Source organism: Halichoerus grypus, chromosome 13 (assembly GCF_964656455.1).
Source record: "Halichoerus grypus chromosome 13, mHalGry1.hap1.1, whole genome shotgun sequence".
In the NCBI taxonomy this organism is placed as follows: domain Eukaryota; kingdom Metazoa; phylum Chordata; class Mammalia; order Carnivora; family Phocidae; genus Halichoerus; species Halichoerus grypus.
This window is the reverse complement of record NC_135724.1, coordinates 40,213,640-40,230,151: the sequence shown is the minus strand read 5'-3', so window position 1 is coordinate 40,230,151 and position 16,512 is coordinate 40,213,640. Positions and strand designations below refer to the sequence as shown.

The following is a 16,512-nucleotide window of genomic DNA, read 5'->3' as shown; positions in this document are numbered from 1 at the left end:
TTATTTCACCAGGTTCTCTGAAATACATGAATTCATGCTATGTATATGAAGCAGGTAGAATGGTCAGGTACTTTAATTAGGCCAAAGAAATTCTAGATCGGGGGCACTTGGGTGGCTCAGTCGGTTAAGCTTCTGCCTTCGGCTCAGGTGAGGATCTCAGGGTCTTGGGATCGAGCCCCACATCAGGCTCGCTACTCAGTGGGGAGTCTGCTTCTCCCTCTGCCTGCCACTCCCCCTGCTCGTGCTCTCTCACTCTCGCTCTCTCTCTCAAATAAATAAAATCTTAAAAAAAAAAAGTAAAATCTAGATCCGTAGAATCCATCACCTTTAGTGAAAGATGCTGATTATTTTGTGTTGTAAGAAGGCGTTACAGTATCACACGCTGTGAACAAATATAGATTTGGAGATGACATTCTGGAGTTTGCAAGTACCTTATAAGAGAGAGGAAAATCCCTTCCCAGGAGAGTTTTGATCACTGTGAGAAAATCTCTTATCAGGGAAATTCCAAACAGAAAAATCACCCCAAATTTCATAAAATGTCTATGAAATGAGAACTGTTGTTATGTACATGGAGGTCCACACACCAACCAATTTTCAGATAGAAACAGGGTCCAAGAAGCCGATTCGTGCCGCACAGTTACATGACAGTGTGATATGAAATTACAGGTAAGATGGCTGGAAGAAATAATTGAGAAGATGTGAATGTGCAAATGAGAGGAGTTTGTGTTGTTTTAAAGTATCTTAACTCATTGGCATTAGGAAATAGGATCGGGAAGGGGTCAGGAAGAGGGAGTGGGCCAACTCACATAACAAGAGCACATAAAGGAAAGGGAATCAAAAGGTGTTGACTGGAAACTCTGAAAGATAGAGGTCCCTCAGTTGAGAAAAGGAATAGGGTAGATTTAATTAAAGGGAGTTGAATTTATAAAGAACAAAAGGAATGAAGGCTTAGAACAAGACAGAAGATAATAAAAGCAAGGCTGTTCTAACCTCTCTGCACTGTGCCGATATGTTAACTACTGGCCACATGTGGTTGTTTAAACTTAAATTCACTAAAATTAAATGAAGTTAAAAATTCAGCTCCTCAGTCATATTAAGCCACATGTCAAATGCTCCGTAGCCACAGATGGTTAGTGGCTACCATACTGGACAGCACAGAGAGAGAACATTTCCACATTTCAGGAAGATCTATTGGACAACGCTGTTCTTTTTTTTTTTTTTTTTTAATTTTTTTTTTTTTTATTTGCAAGAGAGACAATGAGAGACAGAGAGCATGAGGGGGAGGAGGGTCAGAGGGAGAAGCAGACTCCCTGCTGAGCAGGAAGCCTGATGTGGGACTCGATCCCGGGACTCCAGGATCATGACCTGAGCCGAAGGCAGTCGCTTAACCAACTGAGCCACCCAGGCGCCCTGGACAACGCTGTTCTAAGGAGATTAAAATGGTAGTAAAGAGAAAAAGGCAGGGAAAGAAGTGAAGGAGAAGGAATGATGATTCATAAACTCCCTTTCCCCCTTGTGCTCACTGTCACTAGTCCTCATGTGACAGTTAAGATAGGCACTGCTTTACTATATTAAGGTTTGCCACACCTCCTCTCCAGAGAGGCGCGGAGAGATCGCTGTCTGACAAATGCTCTAGGTGGTTGGGACTCTTGGAGCAGGGCATTGAGTTAGGGGTGGAGCCAGGGTTGGGATGAGGAAGGACCATTCAATGGATGAAGAGGGCCTGTGCACAACCTAGCACCACGCCCAGAACTCAAGGTGGATAAAACATTCACTTGCCACTGGAAAAGCTGCAAGAGTAGATTCTTTCATCTCTGTGTGCTCAGTGAATCTTCAGTCATTCACACTCATACAATCCTACTACTAATAAATTGCTCAGACTAAGTCATAGGTCGATACTCACATTCTATCTTACTCCACTAAGAGAAATTTGGCCTGACCATCTCCTTTTATTTCATTAATTCATACCAACCAATTCTTATCATAAGCATTCTTAGTCACTGAAACTATATGTAGGCATCACGGCTCCTTCTCCCTAAGCTCCATGAGGAAGAGCATGGAATTGCAAACCACTGCTGAGTAACCTTCTTTCCCACACATCTGTCATGAAATGACAGCATTTTGTAGAGCCTCTGACCCTCAGAGACATCTTCCCTTTCTGGGACGTGGTTAGGATCTTTTTGACCACAATCCACGTCTTATCAGATGGTTCTCTCGTTCCACACTGCCATTTCAAGACTTCCCGCCACTCACAATATTTACACTGGATGTAGCCAGATGAAGAGAGGATAGCCCAAAATACTTTCAAATGCTGCCTTGTGAGAGTCACTCTTTTCATAATCTCAGGGCTGCATCCAGTCTCCCATTTGCATGTGCGTGGGCAGCCATTTCTTCAGTGCATTGCCCATGTTCTAATTGGCTCACTATCCAGATTCTTGGCTCTGTGCTTGGGACTCGTCATTGACTTTTCACCCACCTCACCTGCAGAGCAGCTTTCCGTGTTCCCATTAGCATTTCAGACACCGATCTTCATTCGTAAAACGATCAACAAGATTTTAATTGGTGGCTCTGATTTTTACTTTTAATCTGGCTTAGAGATACTTTAAATTTTGTTTTACTACATTTGAAAAGGGCAGAATCTTAAAGAGAGAAAAATAATTGGGGACAGAAGATACTCAGAGAAAAAATAGAGGCTTCCTTGGACTCAGGCTGTCCACTTAAAGGAACTGTGACTTACGCAGGGGACCTTATCATTGTAAGTAGCATAGTTCTGCTTGTTTGAATTAATACTTTAAAAAAAAATCCCCACTCTTAACATCAGTAAATTTTCTGTTTCTTTGATAACAGCTTAGAAAATGACTGAATATTTCGTAACATCCACTGAAATGGACAGTTTATGATTTTCGATTTTGACCTGAGTGTCTGGCTATGAATATGAACTGGATAATCCTCTTTGAATAATATCAGCATCCAGACTACACTTGCCTTTTTAAGAGAGAAGAAGCGTAACAACCTGTAAATAGAGCATAGGGGGCAAAGCCCCTTCAATTGTACGACTCTCCATACCTCTGATCATTTTAAATGCCTGACACTGAAAACCTTCATTAAAGGAGTGAACCTTCCAGCCCCACAGAGAGCTGCCTTTCAGCTGGAAGAAGGGTGTGTCCCTGAGCTTTTACCTGGGAGCAATGATGATCTTGTCAAGCATTTCAGTGAGACCAGCCCAAGTTTTTAGGGTGGGGATCTAGACAGGTTATACGTAGCTTCGTTCTTCTCCCAGAGAAGGCAGAAACACCTCAAAGCCTGCATGTAAGAACATCTACTGAGAAATTATTTTAATCAGACACCAGCTGAGTGGGGGAAAGAAAAAGAACAGAGAAGAACAAACAAAACTCCCTCAGTCTTGGATGTAGGAGAACCCAGCTGCAATGGACTGGCACTCTTTTACAACTGCTGCAGGGCTGTTCATTCTTCTGGTAAGTGGATTCTGTTCAAAACCCTCATAACCATGCTCATTGGAAACAAGGGAGAACTTTGTAGAAAGTGTTATTTAGTGTTATTTCTAACCTAAACCCATTAAAAGTTTATGTTAATGACAAGGTGATTTTATGAACTAGATTTTTAAATAGGGTTTCTCTCTTTAATTGAAGACTCGAGCATATTAATGCATCAGAGTTAACTCATCATATCACATCTCTGACACTGAAGTCAGTGCTAAGTCATGCTGGGAAAATACTGATTTGGGAAAGTCTTATCACCACTTGCTAGCGTTTTGTTGTTCAAATTCTTTTTTGTAGGTGGGCTCTTAAGCTAATATCACAGGTGTGTCCTGATCTTTACCCTAAACATTTTTCCATTCTTTGGGTATCTTTGCTGGCAGATATACTGTAATTTTAAAACACAAAAATAGGATACATATAAATTTCAACCATAGTAATGTGTGACTGGCCTCACAATCCAAATAAACTCATTGGTTCCATATGTGGTTGGGATCCTTATCACTAATATCAAAAGCTCCACACTGCTAAACTGTGATTTTATTTAAAACATTTTTTTTTTAATCTCAGAAAAACATGGTGGTACGGGAGATTTATAAGTGATATAATAAGTGAAGGAATAGCTATAATTAAGGTGTAAGTATAATTATGATGATACTGGTTCTTACTACTGGAAAGTCAGTAATGACTGTGATATAAAAATTGTATATTTGATGTTTAGACAAATGTAATGCGATGCTTTATCACTGTCTACCTTACACGTTATTAATTTTCTCTTTTTAGCGATAACTAAGGTGCTGCATCAAATTTCACATAGGTTGGAAATTTTAAAATCATAGTCTTTCTCACAGTAAGGTTAATGTAATCTGAAGAGGCAAGTGCCAGGTAAATCGGCCTCCAATTTGGCAGGATGTAGTGCTGTGGTTCATATTTGTTTCTTTTTTTTTTTTCTTAAGATTTTATTTATTTATTTGACAGAGACCCAGCGAGAGAGGGAACACAAGCAGGGGGTAGTGGGAGAGGGAGAAGCAGGCTTCCCGCTGAGCAGGGAGCCCGATGCGGGGCTCGATCCCAGGACGCTGGGATCATGACCTGAGCCAAAGGCAGATGCTTAACGACTGAGCCACCCAGGTGCCCCTCATATTTGTTTCTACTTGCTTAATTTTTGAACTGGATTGTTGGGTTTATATAATAACAAGTTAGAACTTTGATTCAACGTATGCTGGCTAGTTTGAATTCATTTTATTAAGTAAGAGAGGTTATACCAGTGGATTTGTTACAAATAAGCATCAATAAGCTGGTAGCTTTAGTTCCAAGATGCCTTCAAAGACCAGCCCTATATCATGGACTTTTTAATGGATCTTTAGGACCAGTTATTATCATAATTTGGGATGTGGTAAAGATTAACAAGCACTATACACTATGTTATTTAAATATAGGAACATCTGTAAATTGCAAGATAATCAAATACTTTTATTTTTAATTTCATGTAAATCTGATCCATTAAGGCCTATTATAGCTTCAGTTGATTAGAGTTTATTCAGATGCTTATGTGCTTTCATTAAATGTATAAAATACCTTATTTCTTTATTTTCATGATTATTCCTAATTAATTACATCCTATGAAATTCCTTTAAATAGTCACTGTCTAGTTAGTCATTCTTCATAAAATGTACCATTTTATCAAAATCATGTATCCTCATTGACCTTTCTTCTTTATAGAGAGGTTTCTGGACATTTGTACTTTATTGTCAAATTTGGATAGTTTTGGTTTTTTGTTTGTGGATCGTTTGTTTGTTGCCATATTTTACTTTGGAATCAATCACAAGTTTCTCATTCCTCTGATGAAAATTATTTCTCAAAGAACTTACTCTATAATGAATTAAAATGTTTCTTTTTCATACTATTGTAACTTTTTTTGTAAAACATTTTACTTTCTAAGGTTTGAAAAATCATCATTTATTTTTACTACCGATTTTACCAGATGATTTGGATAAATGTACTTTGGAGTTATACAATCTATTTTTGCTTTAAATTGTTTTTTTTCCCCGGGGTGCCTGGGTGGCTCAGTCAGTTAAGTGTCTGCCTTTGACTTGGGTCATGATCTCAGGGTCCTGGGATCGAGTCCCTCAACGGGCTCCCTGCTCAGTGTGGAGTCCGCTTCTCTCTCTCTCTCTCTCTGCCCCTACCCCCTGCTCATGCTCTCATGCTCGCTCACTCTCTCTTTCTCTCTCTCTCTCAAATAAACAAATAGAATCTTTAAAAAAAAAAAAAAAGATATTTTTCCCTGAAAATTAACTACCACTATAGCAAGCTCTTCCACTTACCTTTCTGCTAGTCTCACTATGAATGTTTGCTTTTACCAAAAAAAAAAAAAAGAAAGAAAAGAAAAGAAAAGAAATCTATGTAAAGTCTTTATTCTTCTCTGCTCAAAGTCTATAATAAGTGAAAATCTACATTAGGGAGCATACTTGGACTATTTTAAAGACCTTTAAGACATTTAAACTGGTAATATCTTTCATGCAAATCCATTTGAGAGCTGAGAAGCCAACTATTTACGTGTATGTTGTATAGTCTGCTTAATATACCTGAAAGTTTTAGGCCGTGGTCAGACTAGTGAATTAGATCAGGGAGAATAAAGCAGAAGAATCTGCTCTCAAAACAAGCAAGATGGTCACAGGACTATTTCATTTTTAGACAAGCCTCCTAGAGAGACAAGAGCTTATACCTGTTATAACACCGCAAGCCAAAGAAATGTTATTGACCCCTCATTTATTTTCCTTTCTTTTCTGTCTCCATGAAATTAGTGTATTGGGGAGGGGGGATGTGGAATGTATTCTAGACCAGAGAACAATGTCACCTAGGTACCATACACAAGAAATTTCTGTGAATGGTTGTGACAATGAGATAATGTATGGCCAGGCCACTGTAGGAAAGCAAACAGAAGCAGTAGAATTTTTATAGTTCTAATGATTTCTGAAAATTACTTGCAACTTTGCCAGATTCAATTAGTCAACACAAATCAATACAAACTCAAGGTGTCTTTTTCTTTATAGGTTAACTTCTGCAGCTTATCTTAAAAGAACAAGTAAACCTGTCTTTACTGATTTCCAAGAATAATCCAATTTGTACAGTTTATCATACCAGCTTAGCTTCTGCTCTTTCCATGGTTAATATTTCCTTTCAAAAGAAAACCTCTGACCACCTGATAAACCAGCTCCACAATTTGACTTAGCTGAAATAATTTAGGATAGAAGCAGGAGGTTTCGAAATATTTCTCAGCATTCAGACTAAAATACACAGAAAAAAATACATACTTCATTACATAGTTCACCAACTTACTTGAACCAGACATCTTAAATTCCCATAATCGTGTTCATTGATGCAAGAGAAGCAAGAGGACTAAAAACTAATACAGACCAAACAGAAGACTAGCAAAAGAGAGGATTTTTTATGCTTTCCTGTGCATATATTATAGTAATATATATTATAGATAATAGTACGTCAGTAAAATATTTTATAGAAAATGTTACTATTTCTGTTCACCTGTTCCAGCAAAATTTATAATTTGTATTTAAGGAAATCATTTCCATTTACATGTATTCTTAAAAGCTTTATTATTTCACTGAAGATTTAGGATCAGCATCTTCTTGCGCCTTTGTGAAAACAGGGACTACAAATTTACCATCATTTAATTGGTTTGAGTTGCCACAGAGTAAAACATTTTGCGATGCCTGATTTAGGTAATAGAAAAACCTAAACCACTGAGAAATGCTGTCTCGATAAATTTGAAGGCTTGGCCCCTAAGGGACAAGATTCACCTATTTAACAAGGCTTATGAGTGTAAAAAAGAAAACACTCTTGTCTATACCCAGAGCCCTTAATTTCAGGTAACTCTTTCTCCACTATACATTCTTCAAGGACATTGGTGCCGAGTATCCCCATGTCCTAACAGGTATTGCCTAACAAATAAGCAGAAAGCATGCTCGGCATTGCAGTTACTTACTATGCTTCTGTCCATGAGGGAATGCCCTACAGAGTGCTGGGACATGCCACTCTTGCTGGTTATGCTTGCCACGCAAATTCCTTTTAAAGGACTTAGGCAGGTCGAAGTAGTTTAAATGCCATTGGCCGCTGATCTATATTCTCTATTGGTCTTTGAGAATAGGGTGCAGCCTTATACACTTGTCTAATGAAAAGCCACATCTCCACAAATTAATGGCTGCTGGTTGCTCATAAAACTACTTGACTGTAAGTTATTTGAGGACAGATTCTGTGTCTGAATCACTTTTGTATCCTTCGTAGTCCCTTGCACCAGTGCAAGATTGCTCAATAGATGTTTAAATCACACAAAGTTGGGGCATCAGAAGGCAATTTGGGGATAGTTTATATTTCTCTTCCCCTACACATTCCAAAAAATCATCAAGGAATTAAACATAGAAATAATCAGGTTGAATTTCCTTAACACTTATTTTTATGGTGTTTTATTATATTTACTTTACATTTCATCTAAGTTTACCATAGTATTTTTTAGAGCTTAAGCCCTTTAATCTGGTCTTTATTCCATATAATATACATTCAATACATATTTTTGTCAAATAAATAAATAAACCAATGAGCAAATAAGAAAAATCAACCTATCGAGATGTTGTCAACTCCAAACTGATAGTAATACAAAGACAAAAAGGTTTAAAAAGAAGCAAATTGTTATATTTTGGCTCGGTCTCAAGTTCATCCTGGTGATGTAAAATACAGTTATCAAATACGTCAGCATTTGATGCTTAACAACCAGCGAGTGGCTATGGAAAACCAACTCCCAGTTATTATATACAAGAGGTTTTCCTCACTGAAATTACTTATTACTTTTAAGACCATTTTATTATTTGCAAAGAAATGTAAACCTCAGTATCAAAGGAAAAAAAAACCTAAAAATGAATATAATTAGAGAATCATTGAAATTAGCATGTGTCTTGTGGCTTTTTAAGTTTTTTATATGTGGATTTGCTCTTCAAATAGAAATGAAGGACGGACTCACTGAGGATGCACTTCAAGTGAATTATATCCACTACTTTTTTAGAATTTTTGAATTAGAAAGGGCTTTAGTCTCATAAACAGCTGAGGAAACGGAGGCACAGAGGGACACACCCCGTAGGCAAGAGAGATGAGATATACTCAGCCTAATAATGCCTGTATTCATTTCTAAGTGAATCTCCATCATGAGCCTCCACAGTACATATTTTCAACTCATTTAGGAATCCAAACTGCTCCCCTGATTGACAGAAAATAACCTTATCTTTACTCTACAGACAAGGTCTAAATCAATCAAACGATGTCCTTCAACTACCTCTCATGGCCTATTGATTTTAATCTCCATCCTTCCTCTCTTCCTTACCCTCTGTCTTCAGAGTCTTTTCTTTCTGCCTATTCCCTTCTGCTCTCTCCATCACATTTCCACCAAATACTTTCTTTTTGAACCTCTCTTTCTAATCAAAATCTCCTACTTTCTTCTTTCTTTGCCTTCAAAAATCCATGTCTCCCTCTCCCAGAATATTTCCTTGTATGCCAGATCTCATTCTACCATTCCATCTTTGTTTCCTTTTACAATCAAACTTCCTGGAAAGGTGGCCATCTTTATGTCCTTTCCCCCTCCATTTTATTCACCAATCCCTTTTAGTCAGGAAGGACTCATTCCATGGAACTGAAGGGATTCTCCTGAAGGTCACAGGAAACCTCAGGATTCACTCTATTCAAGTATTTTATATCATCTGACACTTGTTCCCATCCCATCTATCTTTCAGTTCTCCCTTCCTTTGACATCTGTAATATTGCATTATATTGTCTTCCCATTTCTTTGGCTATTTCTTTTCTCTTTTTCTTTGTTGCTTGTTTCTGTCATTGTTCTTTATTCTATCACTGTAGGAATTCCCCTAGCTTCATGCTCAGCCACAGGCTGTTTCTTTGTTGTATTCCCTACTTTAGGGTTTTCAAATTCTCCCATGATTTAAACTGTTCTACCTGAGCAGATGTCCCTCAAATCTGTGTATGAGGACTGAACTACTGTTCATGGTGCTGAGACATATTTCAAATTGCTAAGTACCGTCACCTGGCCATTTCTGTAGCATCTCAAAGTCAATGTGTTCTAACCTGCTAAATCTCATCTCTTAGTTTGAAACTGCCATCACTTGAGATTCTTCCTTCTCTTGACTCCCATGTCCTACTTGTTCTCAAGCCCCATCAGTTTCAGTTGTGTGGAATCTCTCCCTTGATCTTCCTGGTCTGTTACCACTACTACTGCTCCCCTTCTTCTCTGCCTTATCTCTGATCTGTTTTGATGTGGAACACTCCACTACTCATGGCCTATAATCCTGCCTCTTCCCACAACCTGTGGTGAGAGTAATCTTTTAAACCCACAATTTTATCATGCCTTTTCCATGATCAAGTAACTTTGATATTTTCCTACTGCCCACAGGGATTTGGTGTTAGAATTGGAAAGGTAGCTGTATATAATTTAGTTTACCCCTATCATTTTACAAATGAGAAAACTAAGGCTCGAGAACTTAGGAAGTACATTGAAAGCTTTCTGACTCTACCAAATACTCTTTTTATCTCATTATTTTGCCTTTGAAAGTCCAAGAGTGACTTTGTTTCACCATTTATTCTAGACTCTGAGCAAAAGACAATAAGGCTATGTCAACACAACATATTTTTAAGCAGACTTGGCAGTTTTTTAATTACTAATTCAATTGGGAGACTGACACTATGGTGAAACTGACTTGGTCTTCTGCCTAAATTGCCTCTCATGGGAAAAAGAATGACCCAGCTTCATAAAGTTGGAAGGTTTATTAGTCATCTGACATAGTTCTCCAAAACAAACAGTAGGCTCTGACACTTCAGTGCAGAAGGGAAGTGCAAGACATATAACAGATGCCTACACAACTCTGTAGCTATGAAGAAATGGCTTCCAAATAGACAAAGAAGGTATCCCCACACCCCCATTCCACACCCACAAATGAGAGAGAGGATAGAGTGCTCATGAGTTCATAGGTGGCAAGAAGTAACATTATCTTAATTCTGCACCCGAGAGGGACTCAACAATAACATTTCAGTTACTCATCCAAACCATTTGTGCCATCTACTTCTTTTCCCCCTGGAATTCCTATTATTGTTGTTGTTGTTGTTGTTGTTATACATGAACATTCTTAATTGTAAGGCTAATATGAGATGAGATTAAAATCAGAATGGCTTGAATTCTCAAAGTTGTAATGTCAATTCTCCGCTGTATATTTTATTAGTAATTTAGTTGGAATAGGCTATCTTGCATTTCATTGTAAAACCCATACCACAAGCACAAATTTAGGCTGAATTGTATTGGGTAATATTTAGCCATAAATTAGTATTCCAAACTCAATTTCCTCATCTGTAAAATGGAGATAATGAAATTATAGTATTGACCACATGTATTTGTGAAGATTGAATGCATGGATTTCTCTAAATTCATTGTCTAGTAATTAGTCACTATTCAGTGAATTGTAACAGTGATAATAATAATAAACATTAAATATATACCATGAGTATATAATTCCTATAAAAAAATCTCTTTACACTACTCTTATTAACCAAAAAATACGTATTTTCCTGAATTATCAATTATAACAATTTTTGAAAAATATGTACTTGAAAACCAAAATTTTATTTTTATTTATTGGTGAGATTAAAACTATAAAAAGTAACTTACTATATTTTGAAATTACTCTTATTAGTATTTTTTAAATGCAAGCTAAAATTTCTTCTATCAGTGATACAGAAGAAGTCTGTGATAATTTTCATACATTGCAATTCTGAAAAAATTCAAATAGTTGAAAATTTTGTATTTAGGGATAAATAAAAACTAAGGATTTACACCTTCTTTAATGACTCCAAGTGCAAGTTAAAACTTAATAAATGCAAATTAACCTTCACATCTACACCTAATTTTTTATTTTCTTATATTTAAAGATTTTATTTATTTATTTGACAGATGGAGACAGCGAGAGAGGGAACACAAGCAGGGGGAGTGGGAGAGGGAGAAGCAGGCTTCCCGCTGAACAGGGGACCCCGATGCGGGGCTTCACAGGGCTCGATCCCAGGACCCCAGGATCATGACCTGAGCTGAAGGCAGATGCTTAACAACCGAGCCACTCAGGCACCCCTACACCTAATTTTTTAGATAGGTATTTTACTCTGTCTTAAGTATATTGACATATTAAACTTGATATATAGATGTCTGTCTTTTTAGAAATGCCTTTGGGTTTTAGAGAAAAGTAATTTAAATTATCCTGATCTTTCACTACAAATCATATGTAAAGATTGAGGCCAAGTTGAAACAAGGCAGACCTCTGCTTGAGTAGCTCATTTGTTGGGCAGGGAAATTGTTTAACGCTGGAGAAGATACTAATGGAAGTTGCTTACCCACTAATTTGTCCCTACATGCCTACAATTTCTTCTCCTTACTATGGAACTATAGAAGGATGCATTTATATCTGCAGGAACTCATTTTTACAGAGGAAATTATTTGCTTTTATTTTAGAACTTTTTATTCTCATATTTCAAAGTAAATCTATCATCTTAAGATTTTCAAAAATACTAGAAAATCTTCCATTTAGAATTAGAATATGAAGGAGCAAATATTCTGGAACTTTTCAGATATTTTCCGTTTCATGTCCTTTCTTCACTCCAAAACACTTTTTTTTCTATTTCCGTCAATGGCTAGTCAGATCCTGGAACTATAGTCAGAAGTTTAAGTATCATAACTTACTACTGAATATCACTGAATAACATCAGAGTATCTCTAGCTCCTTAGGCACAAGATTTACAAAGAAAGCCTAAATTTCCAACCCTCACTCCCTCTGCGTTCAATATCCTAGTTCATATCATAACAAGTATCTGCATAGGCAAAGAATGAAAAAGAGGTTAAAAAATAAAAGTGATTAAAAAGAAGGGCATAACTGAAAAGTAAAGACAAAAAGAAAAGGAATCCATAGCATCATCATTAGACCTGAGAGAGAAGCCAGATCCATCTGCTATCTGGACTGATAGAATAATTCTAATTACTCACAAGATTTATTTGATTTTTTAAAATGATTGGATAACATGAATTATAAAGCACTCAATAAAAATTAACTGTTGTTATTATTTTGTTTTTTATAGGTGGTGGTGGAAGTTAACAGTGAATTTCGAATCCAGGTAATATACAGCAAATCTATCTTCTCCAAATTAAAAACAAGGAAAATGGTTTGGGAGTAACAACACATTTTCCAAAGAAAATTCATCCTTATAAGTAAAAATATAATGTTATGCTAAAATTAATAGATTATCAAAATCACCAATTTTCCCAATTAAACATCCTCTCTTTCTGATATTACAATTACCCTCTCCTCCAAAACCTTCAGTGGCATGTGAATTATGAATAAAAGTTAATAAATATCACTATTTTATCGTGTCCATTCAAGGTAAGAGATTACAACACCAAAAATGGCACCATCAAGTGGCATTCAATCAGGAGGCAAAAACGTGAATGGATCAAGTTCGCTGCAGCCTGTCGTGAAGGTGAAGACAATTCAAAGAGGAACCCAATCGCCAAAGTAAGTATCAACACCAAAGTGTAAAATCAAAAATCAGAATGGAGGGGCGCCTGGGTGGCTCAGTTGTTAAGCGTCTGCCTTCAGCTCAGGTCATGATCCCAGGGTCCTGGGATCGAGCCCCGCATCGGGCTCCTTGCTCGGCGGGAAGCCTGCTTCTCCCTCTCCCACTCCCCCTGCTTGTGTTCCCTCTCTCGCTGTCTCTCTTTCTCTGTCAAATAAATAAAATCTTAAAAAAAAAAAACAAAAACAGAATGGATGGTGTTAAATATCGAAAGAACCTGTCTCTTAAATATTTTATGAATATAACTCACTGAGAAGTTATGATACAAAACAGAACTATAGTCACTCAGATTATGAAAACTGAAGCCATGAAAAGGATAAATTAAGAAATTTAGGCACTGGGGTAAACAGTTAAACATTGATGCATCTCATAGGTAAAATAAATACACATGATCATAATTTACCCCAAATTCTAGGTAGAAAAATATAGTGATTTAAATAATGAATTTAACAGCACACTCAGAGGGACTATTTTAATCTGTATTCTTTCTGCCTTGACCTACTAGAATTGAATTCCTACTTTTGGCTTTTTTTAATAAGAATTCAAATGTACCCTGTTTCATACTCTTTTCCTTTCATTTCCCTTTGTCTTCCTTTGTACAAACACACACACATACACTCACAAATACATCCCCACACAGAGATATATATATACATACATAGACACATACACAAATATACACACACATTCAGACAGATATACAGAGACTCCCCAGTTAGATTTGCTTAGAGTCATACAATATTTCATTTCAAAGAAAGAATCCCAGCTTCTATAAACCACTTATTTGGGGCAATTTCCTTACTTTTCTGATAATACATCCTCCCCATTTTCAGAATTAAGGGCTTCTACATAGAGTCAGATGACTCTTGCCAACTACATAAATCTACTTAAGATTTTCTTCTAAAACTTTACATTTTAAAAAATTTTTGGATCGGGAGATCAAAGTTATATAATGACAATACTGGTAAACTCCTTAAGAGGGCAAGGAGTTCCCTACTCTAGCACCAGGGCTAGTACAGAGCAGGAAAATAATACGATCAATTGTAAATGTTGAATGAATGAATAAATGAATGAATGAATGATGACTGCCTAGTCCTGGATTTATTAAAAATAATATTTTTTCTTATTTGGTAGAAATAGAAATTGAATTTCTTTTATTACATTGCTAGTTATTATGGAAAATACTAGAGTTGTAACTAGAAAAATAACTATTTCCAGCATTTCCCAAAAGATAACAGGTACTTACATTTGACAGTTCTCGAGAAAGGTAGCTGTTGTTAATCACACCTAACATTTTTTATTTGCTCTCCGTAATATTTTCACCTGTGCTCTCTCTGCAGATTCACTCAGATTGTGCTGCAAACCAGCAAGTTACATACCGCATCTCTGGAGTAGGAATTGATCAGCCACCTTATGGAATCTTCATCATTAATCAAAAAACTGGTGAAATTAATATCACATCCATAGTTGATCGAGAGGTCACCCCGTTTTTCATTGTAAGTAGGCTCCACGTCAATATATATGTTCAGGCTTACATTATTTTTGGAATACCTTAAGTTTGGATCATATTTGATTTGATTTCAGAAATCCCAAAATTATTTTTGGTTGTCTCAATTCATGAGCATCTCATGACCCAACAGAAACGAAGAGATTAGGAGAAATGCCTTGCTGAAATGCCTTAGCAAAAACATTAGCCTCAGTCTGTCCCTGGTGGCAAGCTGGAATATCTGTTTGGAAGGGCAAGGGCCTAACTCTTACTTCTTTTTCTTTAATTCACCTGAGAATATTGGTTCTCTTTAGCTCTCAAGTAATGATTTTTGAGCCACTAAGGGAGCCTCTTCTGAGTAAACATACTTTATTATAAATCCACATTGCTCCAGCTCACCTGAGCTCAGAATGTGCTTTGGAAATACTCTAAGCCATCCTTAACTGAATCATACCTCCATACTTGACAGCAGCCATGATAAAACTTCAAACCTCATTTCCACTTTAAGCAGCTGACATGATGACCAACTTCGTTAAAAAGTCTGAGGCCTTCCATCACACACTCCCACAATTCTCTCTCCCCTGGTTCAGAAATGTTCTGCCGTAAATCCAAAAACAGGATTAATTTTCTGCTTTTTCCCACAGCTTACCCTTAAGAGGTATCCATTGTTCCATAATCACCCGTTTCTTCAAGAGCCTTATTCTATCAACTTTGTTTTATCATCTCTTTTCTGCTTGCTCCTTGCCTGCTTCCATTTCCATTTATCATCATGGTCAACACTTGTTAATACTTAAAATAAAAGGGAAATGCAGAAAACCTTCCTTGATCTTGTAGGCTCTTCAATTAAAACCCCATCCATCCATATCCCCGAACATGTTCAAATAGGAATGGATGCTTGTGCTTTCAGTCATACTGCCTAAGCTACTTTAATTCCTTAGTCTTCTATTCCAAATCTATATTCCTGCCTTACCTCTGACAATGTTTAACAACAAACTCTCGAGGTCAGCATGCCAACCTATTAGCTTTTCTTGAAGCACAATGCATTTTTATATGAATATACTACACAGGTAAAACAGCATACATTATACTTATATACACTTCATATATAAATAATAATAATAGCAACAACAATAATAATATGAACACCCACATAGTCACCACCTAGCTTATGAATATTACCTTCCTTTGAAGCCCCCATGTGACTCTCCTTTACCCCATCCTCAAAGCCAATAGCCCCCACCCCTAACTTCAAACAATGCATTTTCACTACTCTGCTTCTTTCCTCACATAAATCCCTTTGCTTGGAACATCTTGCCAAATACCAGTTACACTTGCTGAAATTCTCTTTCAAGATCTTTCTCAATCATTACATCCTCCTGTGATGTCATACTATTTTTATTCTTCTTTTAAATAACTTATCGTGTTACTTTTTTTCAAATGGTATTTTGAGCTTGTGTTTGCCTCCCCTTATTGATTATAAGTACTGCTGGTACCTACATTCTAGTAGGAAATAATACGTCTTAGTTTTTTTGGTTACCCATAGTGCCTCGCGTAGTGCCCAAACAGAGTAAGAGCTTAATAAAATATCTGGACACCAAATAATTATTCTTATCTTCTCTCCTAGATCTATTGCAGGGCTCTGAATTCACTGGGTCAAGATTTAGAGAGGCCTCTTGAGCTCAGAGTCAGGGTTTTGGATATAAATGACAATCCTCCGCTATTTTCTATGTCTACTTTTGTAGGACAAATAGAAGAAAATTCTCATGCAAGTAAGTAATCCATCTTATTAAGTAAACAAGAATATACTGACTTCCAGATCACTCTTAGCCAAGCAATGAGAGGCCAAAC

General features: G+C 36.8%; 1 protein-coding gene across 1 annotated transcript in view; it reads left to right on the top strand.

Annotated features, from left to right (window-relative positions):
• The first annotated feature begins 2,532 nt into the window (after positions 1–2,532).
• DSG1 (desmoglein 1) overlaps positions 2,533–16,512 on the top strand; it is a 36,300-nt gene continuing 22,320 nt past the window's right edge. Inside the window, exons 1-6 of the mRNA XM_036096699.2 lie at positions 2,533–2,755; positions 2,848–3,476; positions 12,684–12,719; positions 12,986–13,117; positions 14,519–14,674; positions 16,289–16,433. Coding sequence (XP_035952592.2) covers positions 3,429–3,476; positions 12,684–12,719; positions 12,986–13,117; positions 14,519–14,674; positions 16,289–16,433 — 517 coding nt within the window. The 5' untranslated portion in view covers positions 2,533–2,755; positions 2,848–3,428. The remainder of the gene's footprint in view (positions 2,756–2,847; positions 3,477–12,683; positions 12,720–12,985; positions 13,118–14,518; positions 14,675–16,288; positions 16,434–16,512) is intronic.